At 37.0% G+C, this 22,820-nt stretch overlaps 2 protein-coding genes across 4 annotated transcripts; both read right to left on the reverse strand.

The window, feature by feature from the left end:
* Positions 1 to 489: 489 nt before the first annotated feature.
* LOC134791451 (inositol polyphosphate 5-phosphatase E) lies at positions 490 to 18,166 on the reverse strand. Of its 3 annotated transcripts, none has more exons than XM_063762476.1 (10): positions 17,277 to 18,166; positions 16,666 to 16,785; positions 14,868 to 14,996; positions 14,229 to 14,386; positions 9,282 to 9,554; positions 8,491 to 8,591; positions 8,038 to 8,163; positions 7,308 to 7,422; positions 6,898 to 7,036; positions 490 to 6,424 (listed from the first exon to the last, which is right to left on the reverse strand). In XM_063762476.1, the coding sequence occupies exons 1-10, from the start codon at positions 17,918 to 17,920 to the stop codon at positions 6,310 to 6,312; spliced, it is 1,920 nt and encodes a 639-aa protein (XP_063618546.1). In that variant the 5' UTR covers positions 17,921 to 18,166; the 3' UTR covers positions 490 to 6,309. The 3 variants fall into 3 exon arrangements, with proteins under 3 accessions (XP_063618546.1, XP_063618545.1, XP_063618547.1); XM_063762475.1 differs by having other exon boundaries at positions 6,898 to 7,045; XM_063762477.1 differs by lacking the exon at positions 16,666 to 16,785 and having other exon boundaries at positions 6,898 to 7,045.
* Positions 18,167 to 18,644: 478 nt separating this feature from the next.
* LOC134791453 (uncharacterized) lies at positions 18,645 to 21,043 on the reverse strand. Its single transcript, XM_063762480.1, has 4 exons — positions 20,911 to 21,043; positions 20,036 to 20,166; positions 19,102 to 19,231; positions 18,645 to 18,809 (listed from the first exon to the last, which is right to left on the reverse strand). Exons 1-4 carry the CDS (start codon positions 20,960 to 20,962, stop codon positions 18,652 to 18,654), a joined length of 471 nt encoding a protein of 156 aa, XP_063618550.1. The 5' UTR covers positions 20,963 to 21,043; the 3' UTR covers positions 18,645 to 18,651.
* Between the last annotated feature and the right edge of the window lie 1,777 nt (positions 21,044 to 22,820).

Below are 22,820 nucleotides of genomic sequence, written 5' to 3' on the forward strand. Positions count from 1 at the left end.
TCATCAATGACTAGAGAAAAAAACACAATTTTGTAGGGATTACCTTGTGTTAAATATTAGTTATACTTCAATTCAATCGCCCGGTCCAGTTACCATTTGGGAATATTACGCGAATCTCTGCTTAGGGGGCGCCACTACCACAATCAGGGGCGTATTTACCCTAGGGCCATCCGGGCCATGGCCCGGGGCGCCAACCCCCAGGGGCGGCATATAGGGGCGGCATCGGATCGCATTTTGCTTTTCTTCCTTGACTTCTGGGGCGGCGAAACGTATTGGCCCGGGGCGCCAAATTTCAAAATACGCCCCTGACCACAATCCATCACAATCTGAGGGTCTACCGCGAAACAAGAAAATATTCGTTAGAGAATCTTCGTCTAAAAGAAAAATTTCGTTATCTGACCTCTCTATCACTCTTGCGTATTTGAGCGATAAAGAGGCAGATAACTACATGAATCTTCAATATCATTTTCGTCAGTAAAAGTCTTTATTAGCGAGGAAAGTTTTATTAAATAGTGTAACATTTTAGTATTCCCTTAATACTATAATTATCTAAATAAATATATGGACTAGCCAAATATCGCTTTGGTGAAAATAATACTTTGTAATACACATATCATACCGTTACAACTACAAAAATGTTAAAGGAAAAGTCGTGGCTTCAATAGTCGTGTCCATAGGGCGTTTATGTAAATACAATCAGCAATATAGTATGTACAATCAGCTATGTCCTAACTGTACATATTAGGTGGACCTTGCAATCAAACTTCTATGCAGTGGGTACCATTTCTCTGCAGCTGACTGTACTTATGCACTGCGACCACTTGTGAGTCGTCTAGTTTAACTATTATTTTCAAGCCACAGATTTTTCCTAGACATTCACAATCTTTATAATTTATTAGTCTCTGATCCATCTTTTACTTTTATAACTACCGTCGAAAACTCTTTAGTAACATGATTATTTCAGTCATCCAAAATAGCCTGTAAAATTAGGTGGTACCAATATCAACTGCAAAAAGGTATATAATACATATAAACAAATAATGCAGTTGGCTGTACGGTCGTCCTCGAAAATCGCTGAACACTAGTTGGATTGTCATGTGCATCCATAGTAATAATTAATAAAGGATTTTTGAGGGCAACTGTACAGTAGCAAAAATAGCTACAAATTTACCTGCGAACATTCTTATATTCTTAAAAATAAAGTTCTTTTAAGTTCATTACAGATTACCCGCTATAACTGAATCATGACATCCTATTCCACCGAACTACGGGGTGTAAATTGCTATTAAGTATAATGTGCAAACTAAGTAGAATTGTGCCGTCCTCAAACTAAATACTGAATCTTCTAGTAGTGTTTCAGTTTGACGACGATTAATTAATATACCTATCAGTCCTATCACTATTCTCTTTCTAATAACAATTATTTTATTATGAAGCAAAAAATATATTTTGAGCGTAAATAGCATACCTAATCTAGTTGTAATAGTTAGGGTAAACAAAGCAATTATTATTGATTACTTCAGTACCATCAGAAATTAGTTAATATTGGCTTGCTTTACCCTATTTAATTATTGTTCTTGTGTGAAAAAGCGTCAGCATAAAGGCTGGATTCCACCAGTGTGCGGCACAAGCAATTTTGTACTGAATATGCTTGTGCCGCACAGTGCCGCACACTGGTGGTATCCCGCCTTAATATAATGTTATGCAATATGCATAAGCACAAGCATAATCTTATGTTCACATACAAACATCACTTTACAAGGTATGGAAGACTGGTGGATTTATTTAGACAGATTGGCTCATAGGCTCCTTATAGGAACCATGGACCAATAAAACGAGAAGATCGACAACGTCTATACAAAATCGCGTAGGTCTCAGTTCCATCTATTTTGTTCGAAGTTTAGACCTGTCTTCAGGTTCGGTTACCGCAGCGCCATCTATTGAATGAAAGTCAGGGTGCTATTCCAATTTCATTGGCCAATGTGCATTGCGTCTCACTCTCTCACTAAGCTAAATATGAGACGGAAATACACATTGGACAGATGGAATTAGAATACCATCCTCATCCTCAGTTCCATCTATTTTGTTCGACGCTAACAAAACACCTCAACTTTCATTCAATAGATGGCGCAGAATATTAGAACACTATACAGACACTCTGTCTTCTTGTTTTATTGATCCACGTAAGAACTGACTCTAATACATTTATTTTCTCTTCTGCAACTATAATGCCTAGGTAGGGATATCATAAAATCACAATAATTGAAATTAGTGGTTTAGAAAGTACATATAATCAATCGGTAGGTTTGAACATTTTTATTCGAATAAAAATCTCAAATTTTAGTTTTTAGTAAGGTATAAAAGGTAGTTTATCATATAGGTATATTATATACTATAAAAACAATTATAATTTGACATATGTATATCAAACTGGTTTGCATTTACTAAGACTTAGTGCTCCTAATGTACATTCAGCAGAAGAAGTTGCTAAGCGGGTGAGATGTTCAAAATTACCTTGACACGCTCTTATTCTCTTAACTATAAAGTCGCCAATAAACACCTGGTCCGCTTAGCAACTTCTGCTGTTGATTGTACTAGCGTTTTCTTTGAAATGACTTGAAAATTGACTTATGCAATTGTGTTTTTTGTACGCTTTAAAATGTTAAAAGTATAGTGGAGTATGATAATAAAATAACGTAAGATCGCATATTCGACAGTTATGAATTGACCTTTACCTACTAATATGATGTTAAGTCTATTAGCGGTAGGTCTTAGCACATTCGCGGTATTTGGAACCACACGCTACAAGATTAATTATCACGAACTAAGGGGTATTTTAGTAGCTATGTACTTTGGAATGGACATCAGACTAGAAACCAGAGTAAATCACAGCACATGATTTGAAATGTTCTTAACATTTCGCAGACGGTACTGTTTACACAGTGTTAAGGCAGAGAATATCGAGGCTTCGCACGTCCCATATTCTAATACCTATAACTACACGGACCACACAACAAACAGATATTTCTATAACTACAAGAATAAACGATTCCTCCTATGGGGGCTATGGGTCTACAAACAGTTTTAGCATCAACCAACCAACAGCCAAACTCATTATTGTCTGACGATTCTACAGATTGCTGTTGCATAGTGACCCAATTTTGTCATACAGAGCTTTGACATCACATCTGCAGACCCCTTTGGTTTCCATGCCAATTTTGGCTTATGGCAATTTTCACTAGTTTTGATCACGTAATTGGTCTACTACGAATATCTTCAAAGTCGGATATCTGGTAGATGGGTTCCTTAAATTAAGCTAATGACTTCGAAGTCGATACGTCAGCTAATCTGAAACTAGTAAAAGCTGGCATTCTGAGCATCCTATCGAAATTGAATCCTAAAAGATCTCAACAATGGTCATCTCCGGTACGAAGCCTCGCTACTGTTTCAGAAACATCACACATCTATCTTACATTTAAGTACAAGCTCATTATTTCCTACCTGGGCTACTAACAGTACTAACCACTTTAAATAAAGTATCAGTTCTAAGATACTTTCATATACAACACAGAGCTAATATAATTAGAAACATTTAATAATGTTAATGACTTAAAAATAATACATAAAGCGCGTTCATTTTAAATGTAACTCATCGCAACGATTAAAACGCAAGGCTACTCCAATCCAATCAACTTAATTAAATTTTTTGCGAGTCAAAAAATGATCAATCAATCAAATGTATTATTATAAAGGATCGGCCACACCGCTGCTCATAATACGGTTACTGTAGGGAATCACAGTGACGTGCCGTAAACGTCACGACTTTACCGCAAGCTCTCTACACCGCTGCTCAAACGCATCGTAGTTTCACATGAGGCACGTCACGGCGGGCGTATCATTGACATATATAGACATATGTCAATGCGGCGTATATGACAGTTAAGGCACGTCACTGCGATTCCGTGCGATACCGCTGCTCAAAAGAGCCTTTTGAGCAGCGGTGTGGCCGAACCTTAAGATAGAAAGTTCAATAGATTGGACGGTTACAATGGTGTTTTTTTTTAACGACGAGGCAAGACATCACAACGGTGGTGTTACTAGGTAGGTACCTATTTGTTTGTTAGGGATCCAATTTGAATTCGGTCCTTGCCTCGCTCCATCATTGAAAAAGCACCTTAAAACCTCTACAGAAAACATCAATATTTTAACGGTTAAACAGCTTTTTTAAAACGTAATATTAAGAAATAAGCAATTAGTTTTATGACTTATGGACATCTCATGCACATACTTGTACTAATACCTAAATTATGACATATCATTGGCATGGAACCCATTTTACATATATGTAGACAGTTGGTAAGAGTTTGGAATTGTGGTGGTCAGAGTACTCAGTCACAATTAAGGTCATTAAGTGAACATTTAAGTGAATTAAGTGAACATTTGCAAATCATCGCATCGTTGTCAAATGAATCGTTTCGAATAACGTCTTTAGGTATACTGCCTAAATGAAAAGATTAGAATTTAAAAAATAACTTAGTTACACGTATCTGGAATTTTAAAAGTGATATTGGACAGGCAATTCTTGTAATATTATGAAATACTTTAAAATTGGGATTCTATAGCTCTAACGTGATTGTCAGATCCACTCCAATTCCAACTTCTAACATACCGTAAAAAGCCATTAAGTAATAACAAAATTTAATAAGCAAATTTTTTAAAATAAAATATGTAGGTACTTAAGTACTCGGTTGCAACACAACAATACAATGACTAGACGATGTCTTTTTTTGGTACAGCTTAAACAACTTAAATATAACAAAATTAATATATTTCAATGTCTTCTTTCGTGTGTTTATCATGTGTCTTAATTCCAACTTATTTGAGCACTTATCTCAATTAACCAGGTAACGAAACTTGAAATAATATTCGTAAAGGGGCCCACTGATTAACAGTCCGCCGGCGGACTGTCAATCAGTGGGCCCTTAACACAATACTGTAAACATAAACATTCATTTTGTACCTATTTGTGCGATTCTGCACTATAAATAATATTCAAAAATAAAATATTGCGTTGTAAAATGAGCAACTTATTGAAAAATATATTTTAAATAAGTAAATAAACTTTGTACTAAATAACCTCTTTTGAACCATGATTTTGTAGGTCAGTTAAGCCCTGTTTTTTTTTAATAATACCTATATAAATAGAATATTTGAAGTACCTTTTGGTACTGAACAAATATATTTTTAAATAAATAATAATGTAATGGGTTGTTATTAAATAAAAACCGAAATTTTTAAATATCAAAGGACCTTGATACTACTAATAATTTGTGCATATCTACAATTCGAAATTGTGCATTAAGCTTAATTTCAAAAGAAATTAAACCATTGTTATGTATATTGTTCCCTACATTCAGAATTACAGATATTTATTACAATATTAACTAAACAAACATAAACCCAAATGTGGCACCTTGATTAAAATACTGATATAAGATATTAGAAACATACTTAGCCCCGTAACAAAAAAGTTTTACCCCCTTATACATAAAACTTTACGGGCCTGATTTAGTTAAATTATGTTTTATTCCTTTCATACAAATACATAAGTCAAAATGACAGATAAAGACAAACGATTCATAGGTAATTCAGGCTAGTAACGCGTTTATGAATAACACCATTAGAAAATATTATAACATTAATAATTGCCTTATTAAAATAGTGTCCGAATCAACAGTTACAGTTTAGACTTACATTGTTACGCTAAACTGCATTTCAAATGCTTACTTGAATCACAAAGGTCCGTCCTGGTCGGGCGTAATCTTATGTACCTAAGTCTAATTTACATACCTCCGGCTAGTCAATCTTCCTACACGACATACAACTCTTTTGTCCAAAACAGATTTTGATGCATAGGGTAAAGTCGCTTTTACAACGGGCTTTGTCTAAGGGTTTGGTTTCTTCCATTAAGTATGTCTAGCACGCTTTTGGTAGTCAACCAAATACAATGGTTCTGTCGAAGGTCCGAGCCGAAAAACTCCCTTCACGTAGCCCTATTACAGATGCGTAGCCGGACTATGTGGTTCAATATAAGCACTTACAGGATGTAGTGCATAATTATTTTCCATCGTATTTTCTCGGAAACGTTCGTATTTTTCATGCTACTTCAGTCAACCTTATTGTACCGAGACTGACGAAAAAGCAAGACTCGTTCGTACGTTTCCGTGAAGAAACGATGTAAAATAATTATGCACTACATGTGTATGTCGTACCGGACGTCTATTTTAGTAAAGCAATTATGTGGTTGGGTTATTGAATGGCGCAGACGGCGGACGTGCCGGGCGCGTGGTCGAGAACTGCTCGTCTACGCTTGATGCCCTCGAGGTACACCTCGCGGTTGAACAGCCCCGCCGCTAGAGGGACCCTGGAAATTTTAAATTTATTTTGCAACTGGAAAAGCAAATACTAACAAGAGATGTGAAATGAAAGAAAAAGAAACTCGTTTCGAAATTCAAATCTGATGTAAATAAATAGACGGCTCCGTACATATTTTATAGTTTGACAATCCGTTTAGGTACCTACCACGAAACATATGAAGCAGTTCAGCGGAATCTAGCAACTATTATGGGTACATAATCGACTGCACAGAGTTATTATAATTCGTTTTTCATTCCTGACTGGACTGGGGTCATTGTGAACCTTATGTCGTAGCAATAAGGTATAGTTTGTACTCACACGTCGGTGCTGGGGCTGAGAGCGGCCTCGAACAAACCTCACACCGGCTTGAGGTCGTTGGTGCATATCCACTGCACAGAGTTGTATAATTCACACTTCAACCCTGACATGACTGATATTGTAGACCTTATGTCGTAGCAATAAGGTATAGTTTGTACTCACACGTCGGTGCCAGGGCGGAGCGCGGCCGAGAACAAGCCCCACACCGGCTTATGGTCGCTGGTGCATATCGACTGCACAGAGTTGTATAATTCACACTTCAACCCCGACTGCACTGGAACTGCGCTCAAACGGCGTAGACCTGAAATCACTGGAGCCCGTCAATTTTAAAATTAGTAGTGCAAGGAAAGAAAGGAAGAGTTTAGGCAGAAAGTTAGGTATTGGGGGTAGAGAAGAGACAGATAGAAATTTGAAAGAAAGTCCTAAGGCTGGGAACAAGTCTCCCACTGTAGAAAAGGGTTTGAACTGCTAGGTTAGTTTCATTGGGCAAGACAGTTAAGGACTAGGTATGTGTGTTGTAAAAATAGATACAAAGAAAGTGTATATTCAACCGCCAACCGGTAAATATTCACCTGAGAAGGCCGAGGAGTTCCCAGTCATAGTCCTGGCCTTGAAGAGTATCCGATCGGTGTAGGCCGGGGCGCGCTGTTTGCTTGAAGTGTCGAATTGCTGACTGCCAGGATCGTACTGTAAACATTTATGATTTTAGTCTTAATTTCCCTTGGATCCCACAGACGCGATATTGAGCCGGCAAAGAAATTCAAAATTTGAATCTAACTTTAAAATTCGACTGTTTCTCTTCTAGACTTAACGAAATCCTGACCTAGCTCTGTGATACAACCATATAAGTGTAGCTGGGTAAAATAGTATTCAAAATAAGTTAGAAGTCTGACTTTTTTACTTAATATATCACGTTATCATATAAAACAAATACTGGATATGACTGTATGTTGCGTTGTAAAAGGCGTTGGTGGCCTAGCGGTAAGAGCGTGTGACTTTCAATCCGGAGGTCGCGGGTTCTAACTCCGGCTCGTACCAATGAGTTTTTCGAAACTTATGTACGAAATTTAATTTGATATTTACCAATCGTTTTTCGTTGAAGGAAAACATCGTGAGAAAACCGGACTAATCCCAACAAGGCCTAGTTTCCCTGAGTTGGAAGGTCAGATGGCAGTCGCTTTCGTAAAAGTGCCGACGCCAATTCTCGGGATTAGTTGCCAAACGGATCCCAGCAGGCTCCTATGAGCCGTGGCAAAGAACCGGGATGATGATGACTGTATGTTGTGTTGTGTATTTTGTTACCTTATATGTGGGCGGGAAGGTGATGGGCGCCTCTCGGAAGTCTCTGAAGGCGGCGCCGTCCTCCAGCACGGCCGTCAGCTGGTCGGCGTGCAGCAGACCGTGCGGTAGGTGATGAGGCAGTGGGAACTAAAGCGAAACACGTTCATATAGCGCTGGTTAAGTAATTAATTGCTGCTTGAGGAATCAATATAGTTATGTAATTTCTGGTAACTTGTAGGTAATTTTAACGGTAAAATGGTTTTTTTTAGATGTCGGTAGGTACAAACGAATCTAGCAATGTCCCAGAGTAACTGCCGATTATTCGCCGACTAGTAGGGTCGGATCTGGCGTCATTTGTAGTTAGCGATTAGTTGGTAACGCCATTATTCCGATTTGCCCTAACTAGAATCGGGTATCCGAGAGCCAATTAGTCGGCTTGTCGGCCAAATCCGTAGTTGGTGTATCACTACTTACTTCAGTCTGCTCTATCCACCGTAAAACAGCAGTTCTCGGTTCACCCAGCCGAAAATTTAGATCACCGCACCAGAAAACGTAATCAAAGTTGTTTGTCACATCTGGAAAATAACGAGTATGGATATTTTCGTTTCCCATGATATTACACGGCGTATAGAACGAATAATATAAACAAACCATGTCATTCATCAACCTTATAACATATCTACACGGTGGTTAAAACATAACTGCATTCCCGTTGCCAGGGAGGTTTTGAGATTGTACTGAGCAACTTTTACTATGGGACCAACCCCGAAATCGCGAAAAAAATGGACCAGTCAAAATGTATGATGAAACAGCCAAATTTTTAAAAAGTTACTCAGTATAATCCCAAAACCTCCCTGGCAACGGGAATGCAGTTATTTTTGAGCCACCGTGTATATGCTTACACAGTTTCAATAATTATGCTGCTTTTTATTACAAGCTTTTATTTACTTTCACCTGACCGTTGTCTGTTTGTCTGTAATCAAATCTTGCAAGTTAAATTTGATCCACTTCCCGGTTTCCGATTGAGCTGAAATTTTGCATGCATGTATAAATCGGATGACAATGTAATATTATGGTACCATCGAGCTGATCTGATGATGGAGACAGGAGGTGGCCATAGGAACTCTGTGATGAAACAACGCAACCTAATTGTGTTAGGGGTTTTTAGAATTGTCTCGATGAGTATTAGTTGTCTGTCGTAAGAAAAGTACAGGTAGCGATAAAAGCTTGTACCAAAAATTTATATACAACTATGGACACCATACCTTTACTTTTATGTCTGCACGGCAAATTCTTTGGTAAATCGATAGCCCTAATTATTCTCTTGATATCCGAGACTCTCTCTTTGACCTTCTCCTGGTGCGCGGTCAAGTGCGCGGTCACGAACAGAAAGGTCGAGCCGAACAGCGCGAACGATATGGCCACAGCGCCTTTCGTCCGGAAGGCGGTACCCGGCCGTACAGACAGGCTGGCGTCTTCTGGTAGCGAGCAGAACCATATTAGATCTCTTCTGATGAATACTGTTAAGTGGATTGTTCCTGTGAAAAGAAAAAAATAAACTAAATATTTTTTTTCATGTCATTGAATTTCATTTCCAAACCACTAATTTCTGCACAGACTAATTTTAGTAAATCAAATTTAATAATGGCCGGTTAGGTTAGGCTTTAGTTGTCTAAAATAGTTTAATAACGGTCCATAAATTTAATAAAATAAAAAAAAAACCATTTATTAATTGGCAATTCATGAAAGGTGAATCACTATCTACTCAACTTCATAAATTATGATGATACAATAAAATAAAAAAAATTTACAAAAAAAATGAAACCGACTTAAAAAAGGATGAAATAAAATATTATCCTCTTTTATGTCTATGCGTTACCAACTGATATGTTTGAAGTCGGTGCCAAGTCAAATTTTGAAGCATACCATGACTTTGGTGCGATTCGATAAGGATTTACCTACGTTGGATTGCCTTACACGACGACAATGAACGTACTTTCTGTAAGTACAGTCGACGTTAAAAATATGTTTACACTTTTCGCCTTATTACAAAGGAGTAAGGTGCAAAAGTGTAAACATATCATTGACGTCGACTGGACCTAAGAACACACGATCAAACCTTCTTGGCGCAGTCCGTACCCTATTTGTCGGCACATTAGTGTAAATTTAAATGCATTTTTTTGCCGTCGTATTTTTTAAAGAGCATTTCTTACTAATGCTCGAACAGTCTATAGCACGCAAGTGTGGGATTGGGACTGAGTTATTTCCCGTCCCTTATCCAGAGGACTACATTTCAAAATATAAAACAATTCAAGGAATTTACCTTCTTGCCAAATTTCACCTAAAGCGGTTCAGTTGTTAAGCCATGAAAAGGCGACAAAGAGGCAGACAGAATTCTTTACACATTTATAATAGTTATTAGTACAGTTCTAATGGGAATAACCATAAATCTGATTATTTTTGACTGGTATTGTTACTACTTGGCTTGGCACCGACTTCAAACATATCAGTTGGTAACGCATAGACATAAAAGAGGATAATATTTTATTTCATCCTTTTTTAAGTTCGTTACATTTTTTTTGTAAAAAGTTTATATTTTACCATTTTTAGTTTTAACGCATTGTTAAGAGCGCGACGCATGAATGAAAAACAAGATCATGTTTAATACTAAATTCGTGTACCTATTACTTTAGTAAATATGTAATCAGGAATTTTCTCGAGTCCGTCTGGGAAATTATAATTCCTGTCAACTAAATCCATCCGCCCGCCCCGCCACTGACCCAATCCCTCAGCCCCCGATCACTCAACCTCACAGCACATTAACCCCTGATCCAGGAACCCCTCGATCCTGAACCAACAACCCTCCTCTCCAACTCCTAACCCTAACCCCCGATCAGTAACCTTACCAGCTTACCACGAGTTTGACATTGATATATTCGCTAGCATGTGTGTAACTTACTTCCTATGCATCTCGCTCGTACTAACCTTAGTGTGAGCGAGATGCATAAAAAGTTACATTTAGATGCATAAGACGTTAGCGAATATGTCAATGTCAAACTCGTGGTAAGGCTACAGTTGCAGTACATCAAATTGGTGGTTTTCGTAAGCAAATGCTCGAGTTACTTTAGAAAACCCCGAAATCACTTAACACGTGCCATTAAAAATTGAGGAGTTCCCTCAATTCCTCATGGATTCCATCATCAGACCAGAACCAATAATAATACGGAAACACCTTGGAGGTAACTTCTTCCAAACAAAAAAATAATTACTCAAATCGGATCACAGGTGCCGGAGTAATCGCTGAACATACTTACATTTAAAGAAATCATCATCATTATCATCAAAATAATCATCATCATCAGGTCTACTTCATCAAATTGGTGGTTTTCGGGAGAAAATGCTCGAGTTGCTTAAGAAAACGCCCAAAACACCATGCATGTGCCTTTAAAAATTGAGGAATTCCCTCAATTCCTCATGGATCCCATCATCAGAACAGAACCAAATTAAAATGGGACCAACTCGGAGGTAGCTCCTTTCAAACAAAAAAAGAATTACTCAAATCGGACTACGGATGTCGGAGTAATCGGTGAACGTACATAGAAAAAAAAAATAGCCACAACCGAATACAGAACCTCCTCCTTCTATGAAATTGAAGTCGGTTAAAAAATACTTCCCAGCGATAACTATTTCTTTTGGTTCGGGTTCAGTTCAGCTCGGTTTTAAATTCGGAATACCTTTGAGTATAATCTAATCGGACATTCTATTCGAATATACGTAAATCACATTAACTGAGCGGTTCTTAATCAGTCGGTCTTGCTTTAATTAACTTGGTTAATTGGGTTTGTGGTAACGAACGCGCTAAAGAGACCGGTAACTAAAACTGATAACATGAGAAAATCGACTAGTAAAGGACCAAGGTTAGATAAAAACAAAACAAATATTTGTCATTATTACAGGCCTATAGGGCATTGTATATAGCTTGATGTTTTGCGAATAAAATGTTATCTTATAAGTTGTAACATTGCACATTGATGACCACCTTGCCTTTATAGACCTCATACTAAGGATATAAAGTTTATTTTACTTTAGTGACATTTGTATGTCCATTGTTAGATGTGACGTGACATTAGCCATCTCATTGTTGCCAAACAGAGACCAAGAATATATTATCTCTTTCGCCTTCCGTTATTAAATTAGTGTAGGTACTAACAGCGACACTATTACTGATCATTGGTGAACCTTATGTATTTGGAATAAGGTTTAAGATTTGACAATTAAAAGCGTGCACATTGGCGTCGACTGTACAAATGATGATTAATGTGTTTATGATGCGATCAAGTGTGATAATTGTTTTTTCATTTAGATTAGACACAATCCCGAGTTTGCAAATATATATGTTTGTATAGGGTTGTCCGACTACTCAAAGGTTAGTTCTTAAAACTTGAAGAGATTTCTTCAAATTCTGTATACATGATAATTGATAATAGGTTTAACTAAAAAACTGTTTTTAAAAAGTAAAACTTACTACGATATGAAATAAACTGAAAAAAAAAAACAACGGGTTGTACTCCGGGAGGCGAATTTACAAAAGCTATACTATTTCAGTCACGACTCAGATTTTAATAGGTGAGCTTTTGTTTATGCATATTACTTGACAATATCTATACCGTTTCGGTAAAAAGTAGTCACTGAAATGGATTAGCTTTTTGCATACATATTTTCAAATATTATTCACGCCAAAACCTAGTCGAGTTTAGTAAGTTCAGGCACGTTTGAATGTGATATCTAAATTTTAATAATACTTATTTACTCAAATGGTTAAGATTTTGTCGCGATATATTTAAACATTAATGCTCTCACAATACCTAGTCGAGCGGAGTCTCGCCGTCATTATTCAATATTATTCATCGAGTATTATTTGTACGACACTAAAGTTCACTGAATATTGATTTCAACAATTATTTTTTTACTAAATTACTTTTCACCTAGTATTCATGTAAATTGCCAAAAAAGTAGTTTAGGTTAGTTTGATCTGCAACCTCCAAGAAAACGAAATGTTGCTGGAAAAGTGGGTTAGGTTAGGTTAGAACTTCGACCCCCAAGAAAACGAACTGTTACCAAAAATGTGGGTTAGGTTAAGTTAGAACTGCGACCCTCAAGAAAATGAACTGTTGCCAGAAAAGTGGCTTAGGTTAGGTTAGAACTGCAACCCCCAGGAAAATGAACTGTTGCCAGGAAAGTCGTTCTATGTAAAAAAAAAGTCGGTTCGCTGTTTGGTCGCAGTTCACCTAACACGCTCTTCCTCGCTTCGCTCGTCGTCGTACCTATCTTGACTCAGTGAACTCTGTCAAATGACTAGACGATATCGTATTAATAAATATCTAGCAAGTTGAATGATTTGACCATAGAAATGTACTCCAAACGTTGTACACATAGTAATAATCTACATAACAATAATTCTATAAAGTAAAACGTTGTCATGATGAAAATTTGGCGAATGTTGGTTGCCAAAGTAAATCATCTGCGAAAAGTTGTCTGGCAAGTGAAATTCGGACAATAAAACTTCGGAGAAAAGGCAGAACACAGTAGTAAATCTTGGTCCTTAAATAAATCATCTACTTCGTTATGTACCAATGTATTATAAAATACAGTCGACTTATAATTGTATTACGATTTCACATTAAACATGTCCTAATAAGAAATCTCAACTGATATAGTTCTTAAATGAAAAAAAAATAGGTATTTTTAAGTAATTAGCACGAACGGTAATTAATGCAATACAATCGGAGTCATTACTAAAATATTATTCAAGTTTAGATCGCAACAAACTAGCATTTGTAGCAACAATATCCATATTAATTTAGCCAACAAAGTCTATACGATTTCAGTAAATTTCTGTACTGTAATGGATTAGGGTTTGGTCAAGTTTTGTCCAAACAAAAGCTAATCCAGTTCAGTTCGCATCTGGACCTTATCAGTATAGGCTTTGTAAATTCGCCTCCGGGAGTGCCGGCAGAAGTGAAAACTCAATGACATTGTAACAGTTTTTCGATCAGGTCACGTGTCCGTCTTACGTCTTACGAATCTTATGGTCACGTGACCTGTCGCGAGTTTAACATTTTTTCCCCATCACAAAAAGTGCAAAGCGCCGCTAAAGAAGTTTTCACTTCAAAAACGTTTTAACGTATAAACGTGTGTTTAAAGTATCTTACCTAAATAATAAGAGTGAAGGAGTAAATGTGACGGTCCTAAGACTTCCTGAATGGTTATTTCCCACTCTGTCCGCTCCGAATATGACTCCTGAGTGCCGATGGCGAATATGTCTGGCACGTGTTTCACTTGGTTCGGGAAAATAAAGTCAGCTAGTTCTCTGAAATTAGAAAATGTCGCTTAACATTGCTGAATTATTTTATTTTTAGGGTTCCGTACCCAAAGGGTAAAACGGGACCCTATTACTAAGACTCCGCTGTCCGTCCGTCCGTCCGTCCGTCTGTCACCAGGCTGTATCTCACGAACCATGATAGCTAGACAGTTGAAATTTTCACAGATGATGTATTTCTGTTGCCGCTATAACAACAAATACTAAAAAGTACGGAACCCTCGGTGGGCGAGTCCGACTCGCACTTGTCCGGTTTTTAAGTATAATATCAGTCACTGCAGTCAATACAGATGTTTAAAAAGACACCGTTGAATTGTCATTTCCTTTCAATAACTGATTTGATGAAATCACTACACTGTTTTGGGAAGACAAAATAGTCTAGTTAAAAGGTAATCAGTCGGAATAATACCCATTATTAATACTGCCTTTCACTAGACAAATTTAAATATGTGACGAAATCTCATTAACATACTTGGGTGGAGCTTGGCCATTCATATTCCATGTTCCCACGAATATTTTCACCTCCCTTTCTGGAAAGACGTGTTCCAACTCAGCAGCACCCAGAAGGGAGTGGGATGCTAGTCGCCCATACAAATAATTCCTGAAAAACATTATGTAATGAAATAAGAAATATGTAGTTACATTAATAATAAAGTGTACGGCCTCGGCAAGCGACCAGAGGCGCGTTCGACGACCAGCGTCGAGCGTTCAAGGGAGTTGACTAGCGTGTACCGAGGCCACTCGCATATGCTTGCATTTGTTGAAATGGCTGATCGCCGCCGCCGGTCGAGTGTCCTTTCGGTTTGCAAATCTTTATTCGTTTCTAGTCAGAATTCAAATATAACTCAACAAAACAAAACAATAATATACATGCGAATTTGAAGCCTAGGTACATATTTGACTTGGAATTTTAAAATGACTTTAGAATCTTTGAACATTTTTTTAATAGATAATTATTACGACAATAATAAAACCCATGCTACTTAGTGTTCCAAAGGACTCGAGTCCTTTTAGCCATAATTTAAGGCTCCCGAGTTCTTTTTAGAGCTGGCTTAATGAAAAAGGTTTCAAAGGGCTAAAGGTTTTAATAAGGCTAAAGTCTTAAAAAAGGCTATAGCCTTTTTTTTTAATTATAGCCTTTTTAAGAGCTCAAGCCTTTTTAAAGCTTAAAACCTTAAAAAGAACTTGACCGTTATATAAACTCTTAACTTTTATGAATGCATTCATACTTAATTACTTAGATAATAGTAGGTGTGTAAAGATTTGATAGTCTACACTATATCGTATGTAGATAAATCTAAAGTATCCCTTTAAACTAGTTGTAAGTACCAGTTTTTCCAATTAAAGTTTAGCATATTATGCTTACTTTAATTGAATAGCAATCATTCAATTAAACTTTATCCAGGCGCTATAGTTGTATCTCAAATCCGTAATAATATACTATTTTATGGTATGGTATGGATGGAGCGGTATGGTATGGTAAGGTACGGTATGGTATGGTACGGTATTTTTGGCATGGTAACATGGAATAGTATGGTATTGTTATTCAAACAAAAACGTCACTTTTGTCACTTGTTTGACACTGACATATCCCATCCATACAAGTATCAAAAGTGACATTTCTTAGATAAAAACGTCACTTTTGTCACTTGTTTGACACTGACATAGCCCATCCATACAAGTCTCAAATGTGAAAGACAGAAAAAAAAAAAAAAGAAAGTCTCAAAAGTGACGTTTTTATTTGAACAAAATTTCATGAACGACCAAAAGTGATATAAAATAAAATTATCAGTTTCGTACGGTAGATTTTTTAAACTTAGGTCAGCTAAACGTAGTAGTAACAGCCTTTGTTACATTAGGCTTTGAGGCTAAAAGGCTTCGAGGCTAAAAAAATGTCGAGTCTTAATATTTAGATAAGGACTTTTAGCTTTTAAAATATGTAGTCTTTTAATAAGGTTATTAGCTCCAAGAGTCTAAGCTCTTAAAACAAACTAGGCTCGGGGGCTAAAGAGCTAAATAGTCTTTTAGCCTTTTAGGCGTCGAGAGATGAGGCGAGCCCTAAAAAAAGAGCTAAAAGGCTCGAGTCTTTTGGATCACTAATGCTACTAATAAATAGTATAACAGAATCATTAAACACATTGTCATTAAATTTGCCGCTTTTTTCTACTGACGGGAATGGCTTGACAGACATAGTCACAACCTATTATAAAAAGCATTCCAAAACCATAAAGCACATAAAGCTAGCATCAAGAATAAGGCATAGACACAACCTCTCCCTCGCCTCCTGAGTGGGAATGAGCCGAAGCACCTGAGCAGCGAGCAGAGAGTTGCGAACCAAGCTGTCTGTGCTACCCGCACGGGAATGAGATCTGGTTATTGTTGACTTTGTCCTGTATGGAAAGTTATGATGTAAGTATCTATACAGCGCACACCACATACTTTTACCAGTTATTAGTTAACATTGAATGTAACTAAGCATCAAAAAACACTGCCCAGGACATTAAATCATACTCAATAAATATAATTCTAAATTAACCAAGAAAATTCACACCTTGATTCAGGTCTGCATTATTTATCAGCATAATGAAGTTATTAAAAGATACAGGTGAAAAAAGCAGTGAATACAAGAAAATCTAGCTTTTGAACTAATGATTTTTTGACAACTCCTTGTATCAGGTGCCACCGTGAGTGTGTAAAATGAACCTCCTGATTGCATTAACCCTCTGTCCTTTAATTAGGGGGCACACTTAATTTTTTATTTGTCAGAATGATAATTTTTTTATCAATTCATTCAAATTTGATTCATTTTATTGTTTATTTCCCCGGCATCCTGCCACCAAGGTTTTTCATGGGACTTAATACAAAAAAAATAATAACTTACCTTCTTTTGCGATCTAAGGAACTGCTTCTATCACTTTCAGGAGATGATGTATGAAACAGTGGTTTGGTGTCGTTAGATATTAAATGATCAGCTGATAATCTCTTGACAAACAGTTTACTCTTTGGTTTTATACCTTCAAAGGACCCTGAATGTTCAAAGTACTTTCGAGGATCGTCATTCCTTGGAAACTTAACAGTAACTTTGGGTATTTCTTCAGACTTGGTTTGTGAGACTGAGTTTTCACTATGACTATTGCTAGTGACTGGGCTGCATGGTCTAGAATTGGTGTCAGGTTTTGATTGTGCTTCTACTAGACTCCTCGGCCGAGATCTTCTGAAGAATGTTTTACAGCACTGAGGATTGGTATCGTCGTCCTTGTGAAAGTGATCACTGCCTTGGCTTGTGTTGTTGCTAAACGGCTCCGACGCATTCTTGTGGTTATCGATAGACTCCAGGCTCGTATCAACTTGTAACTGACTATGAGCAAGGAATGGGTCGGCCGGGGAAATCGGACGAGACGTCGACTGTGAAAACTCATCATTGGAATCTGTATCGACATAGCAGCCAACTTTGGGTGACTTTTTAACGAACAACCGTTTCCGTAACGACAGCTTCTGTTTGGTTTTGGTGGGTGAAGTGTTCATATTGTGTTTTACGCCACCAGCACTATTAATTTATGTTACTAATTACATTTTATATAAAATATAGACAACATAACCTACATCACTTTGAATGACATTTTGCGCTACGGAATCTGTCAAAATCTCGTGATACGTTCCGAAGTCTGCACATGCTCGAGTCTATTTATAAAATAAATATTCGTATAATCAACTGCACTCATTAGTCTCATTACGTTATGTGATTAATCTTACGTTTATTCATAAATATTCGATTTGCACAAAATGACTTACAGTTAAGCATCATATTAGTTGTTATGGAAACCGTAACGTGGGTAGATAGCATTAAAGGGCCGCCGCACCCATAAGTAAGAGCGAGAAAGAGATATCTCTTATCTTTGAGTTTCGACTATGTCTTCGCAAACGATTTCGGTGATATATATAAGATGGTCAAGCAAATCTTGTCAGTAGAAAAAGGCGCAAAATTCAATTTTTCTATGAGACGATATCCCTTCGCGCCTACATTTTTCTAATTTGCCGCCTTTTTCTACTGGCAAGATCTGCTTGACCAACTTATATTAAATTTGTAGAGCCCCTTATGTTATTGCAACATGATATATAATGTAGGCTATCTAAAAAATAAATACATTTCAACTGACTAAAGTAAAGACTAAACTTATTAAAAGGAGTATGATTCTATACGAAAAAAAACGAAGTCCGCATAAAGATTGCATACTTTTTTCTTGTGTACTAAATTATTAAACATAAACAGTAATGGCAGAGAGAACGAATAACAATAAGAAACTAATCTGAATAGCCGAAGCTCCGCCGCCAGTGCCAGGAACGAGTAGGTTGTCTCCCACATATTCCGGCGTCGGTGACAGGCTACCTCCCACCACCGACTGGATTCCATCACCTATTGAAAAATAAAAAGTAGTTCAGTAAGTTAACTCTACACCAGTCTTTTTACTTATCGCACGTTATAGCTATTGCAAAAATCTAACAATGGCAGGCAGGTAAAGGGTGACGTGACTCACGCTAGACTGGGCCATGACCGGGTCGAGGCGTCCGACGTGTCATTTTCTAGGATGGCTGATCATGTGGTGCTCCAGAAAACGAAGCTCCGGAAGCTCCGGCCCGGCCACGGCTCACGTGAGTCGTAATTAATTAATGGGGATATTAGATTACGTATTAATTATATTAATTACCTATATTGCAAAGGTCGTTAGTGCACGCTCGATAATAAGTGCGGAATGTGGTGTCGGTAATGTCGTGGTTGAGGTAATCAGGGGTTTCCTCGCAGCCTCTGATGAAACTGGCGACCTCTCCAACAGGATCCTGGAAAATTATTTGGCAAAAAATTCATTTTTGGTACTTACAAGCTTTTATCGCTGACTGTACTTTTGTTTCTACAGGCAACTAATACTCATCGAGATAATTCTAACAACCCCAAACACAATTAGTTTGCGTCGTTTTATCACAGAGTTGTCCTGTCTCCATCATCAAATCAGCTCCATGTCATCTTAATATTGCATTGTCATCCGATTTACATGTACCTATATCCAAAATTTTAGCTCAATCGGAACTCGGGAAGTGGGTCAAATTTAGCTTCCAACATTTGTCCCACAGTGTCAGCGAACTTAAAAACCGCCACAATCACTGGAGTAAGCGACTTTACTTATTATAAGTAATTATGATATTTTATAGCTAATCTCTAACTAAGGCCACCGACGCTCAACTGCATCTGCTTCAGGAATGCAAGTAAGGAGTGAGCTTCAAAATGCTCCCCACTGTGTAATTTTGCTCCAACCGTTTTTATTTATGAAAACTGTCTATATCACAACCTCCTTTACGAGTTAGTGTTACATCATGATGAGTAGTGATGGTCTACCAGTGGTCTAGGTAAGTATTTTAAATCGGCATATATTTATATCAACATACCTATCTACCACAATATTATAATTTTATGTTATTTTAAATTTCAAATTTTGGAGGGTACGTGACTAATAAAAATTAAGTAGACTAACCATAGGATTTGTCACTAAATTATAGTTACTCAACTACACTATAATCCTAAATCGCTGTTATCATGTAAAATTTACGGAAATGCCTAGAACAATAGAATAGCATCCATTCACTTACGACGAACTCCTGCCGCATAATGGTACAGTATGTGTAGGGGCAGTCGACGGTGCGCGTGTCGTCGGTCACCTCCACGCACGACCGGTCAGTGTCCACGGATGAGAACGAGCAAGCGTAGCATCTTAGCTCACCTACAGAAACCACGGCAGATTATAATGAACCGAAAAGACGTGCATGATGTACAAAATCAGCGCTCCGGTTTTGATGATAATAAAATAGGTGTTGACTCGATAACGTGTAAAACATTGTTATGGCAAGTGTCCGACCTCTGCAATACCCAGTTTCATAGTCCACTCAAACTTCATTCCATAGACTGATATAATGTTCACTTTTTGATAATAGTCTCAATTCCTGCTGGGACTGGTACATATACGGGTATCTATTGTTGCGCCAGTGAACGGGTTCCAGCAGGCTTCTACGTGTTGGATCTATATCTCCAGGCAAGCCTATCAAAAGACCGAGATTTATAGGCCCGTGAAATCCAAGGAGCTACATAGGTATTTGTCGTAGCTACGTAAATAGGTACTAAGTACCTAATACTAGTATACCAGTTAGATTAAATACAAACTACCTACTAAAATATTACATTATGATACGTACAGTCAACTGTAAAAATATGGGTGTAAACAACTTACTCAAAAATATGTCCCATTGTTCTTAATTCACTGACATAAGAGTTATGGGACATATTTTTGAGATGATTTGTACACCCATATTTTTACAGTTGACTGTACCTGTATCAGATAGGAAATAACAAAAAGGAAATTTAATGTTATTAGCACAGCTATTTGATCTCCTTATTTCTTTTATCTAAAGTGTATTTATTAACCTATGGTATAACATAAAAAAAAGAAAATCACTAAAGCTAGACTTACCCATGGATTTACCCACCAGCGCACAAAGCACTAACAAAATACCAGTATTCATTGTATTTCTTAAACAAATACTTAATCGATACTGAATGCATGTGTTTTCCCGCTATCTTTGTTATCAATATCGTAAATGATAATCAAAATCAAAATGCGGCTTTATCAGTCAGTGTTAATTAGCAATTTTAGCCGGAAGTAAATATCCTGATGTTTAATACTGTAAGTAAGTAGTTTTTATCTAGTCAGCACAGCGAAGGGGAACGGCGAGCGGCACTTTGCTACTAACTTTGATTGTGATATACAAATTGGGTTACATATCAGAATACCGAAAATCGATTTACCTAATGTTGAATCACCTATGCTCGTTTCACCTATTTTTTTAAATACTTACCTAATGATCAATTAACCTAAGCTCATAACACCTAATGAACAAATTACCTATTTCACGTTTCGCCTACAATTGGTTTACCTAAGCTCAGAATACCTATGCTCGATTTACCTAAAGTTGAAACACCTAATACTCGAAATACCTAAAGCCAATATACCTAATACACGAAACACCTAAAGTTGATATACCTAATGCACGAAATACCTAAACTCGGTATACCTTATGATCGAATTGCCTAAAGTTAACATACCTACGGCACGAATTACCTAAAGTCGGTATACCTAATGATCGCATTACCTAAAGTTAACATACTTAATGAACGAAATACCTAAATTTGATACACCTAATGCACGAAATACCTCAAGTCGATGCACTTAATGAACGAAATATGTACCTAAAATCAAAAATATAATTATTGTTTAGTAGAATATTATTAGGACATACAACATATGGTATTTTTTTTTGCTAAATCATTCAATTGGCTTACTATTTTTTATTATAATATAAGGTCTAGTCATTTGCCAGAGTCGAGATAGGTGCGACGACGAGCAAATCGAGGAGGAGCGTGTTAGGTTAACTACGACCAAACAGTGCCAAAACCGACTTTTATTCATCGTCATGATGTTAACATTGTTAACTTACAAAAATTAAGTTTTTGATAAGATAAGATAAGATAACTAATTTTGTATTAGACTTACGAAATCATTTTACTACCTTAAAAGTAGCGTTTCAAAAAGTATATTTTTAAGTTGTTATCCAAACAAACAGTTTCTACTGTAAGGTTGGGAAATCATACGATTTATTGGGTGGAGTTGCCACTTGATCATTCAGCAAAATGATATGAATTTTGTACTAGGTATATAGACTTTAGGTATTCCGTGCATTAGGCATATCGAAATTAGGTAATTCGTTCAGGAAGTATATCAACTTTAGGTATTTCGTGCGATAGGTTTAACAGTTTTAGGTATTTCGTCCATTAGGTAAATCAAGTTTAGCTACATCGTTCATTGGGTATATCAGCTTTAGGTGTATCGTCCATTAGGTATATCAGCTATAGGTGATTCGTTCATTAGGTATAATAGCTTTAGGTGAAACGTGCAGTAGGTAAAACGTGCATTAGGTATATCGTGCATTAGGTGTTTCGTCCATTAGGTTATTTGAGCTTAGGTATTATAAACTTAGGTCAGTCAATGTTTAGGTAAAATGATCGATAGGTAATTTAAAAATTAGGTGAATCAAGCATAGGTGATTCAACATTAGGTAAATCAGTTTTCGGTGTTCTGATATGTAACCAAAAATTGTTTATTGTTTATTTTATACATACCAACAATACCTCATACCTCCTAAGATCATGGCCATTCATCGCGATAGGTCCGTGTCGTGAGAAAATTTACCCCTGCCTCCCACGTATTTAACGACATTGGGTCACTGGCAATTTGTAACAACGGTGAAACGAAAACTTCAATATGAAACAAACGAAAACCAATGAAACCATATATTTACGCTGAAGTTAAGGGGATGGGGGTCA

This window comes from Cydia splendana, chromosome 6, assembly GCF_910591565.1.
Source record: "Cydia splendana chromosome 6, ilCydSple1.2, whole genome shotgun sequence".
NCBI classification, from domain to species: domain Eukaryota; kingdom Metazoa; phylum Arthropoda; class Insecta; order Lepidoptera; family Tortricidae; genus Cydia; species Cydia splendana.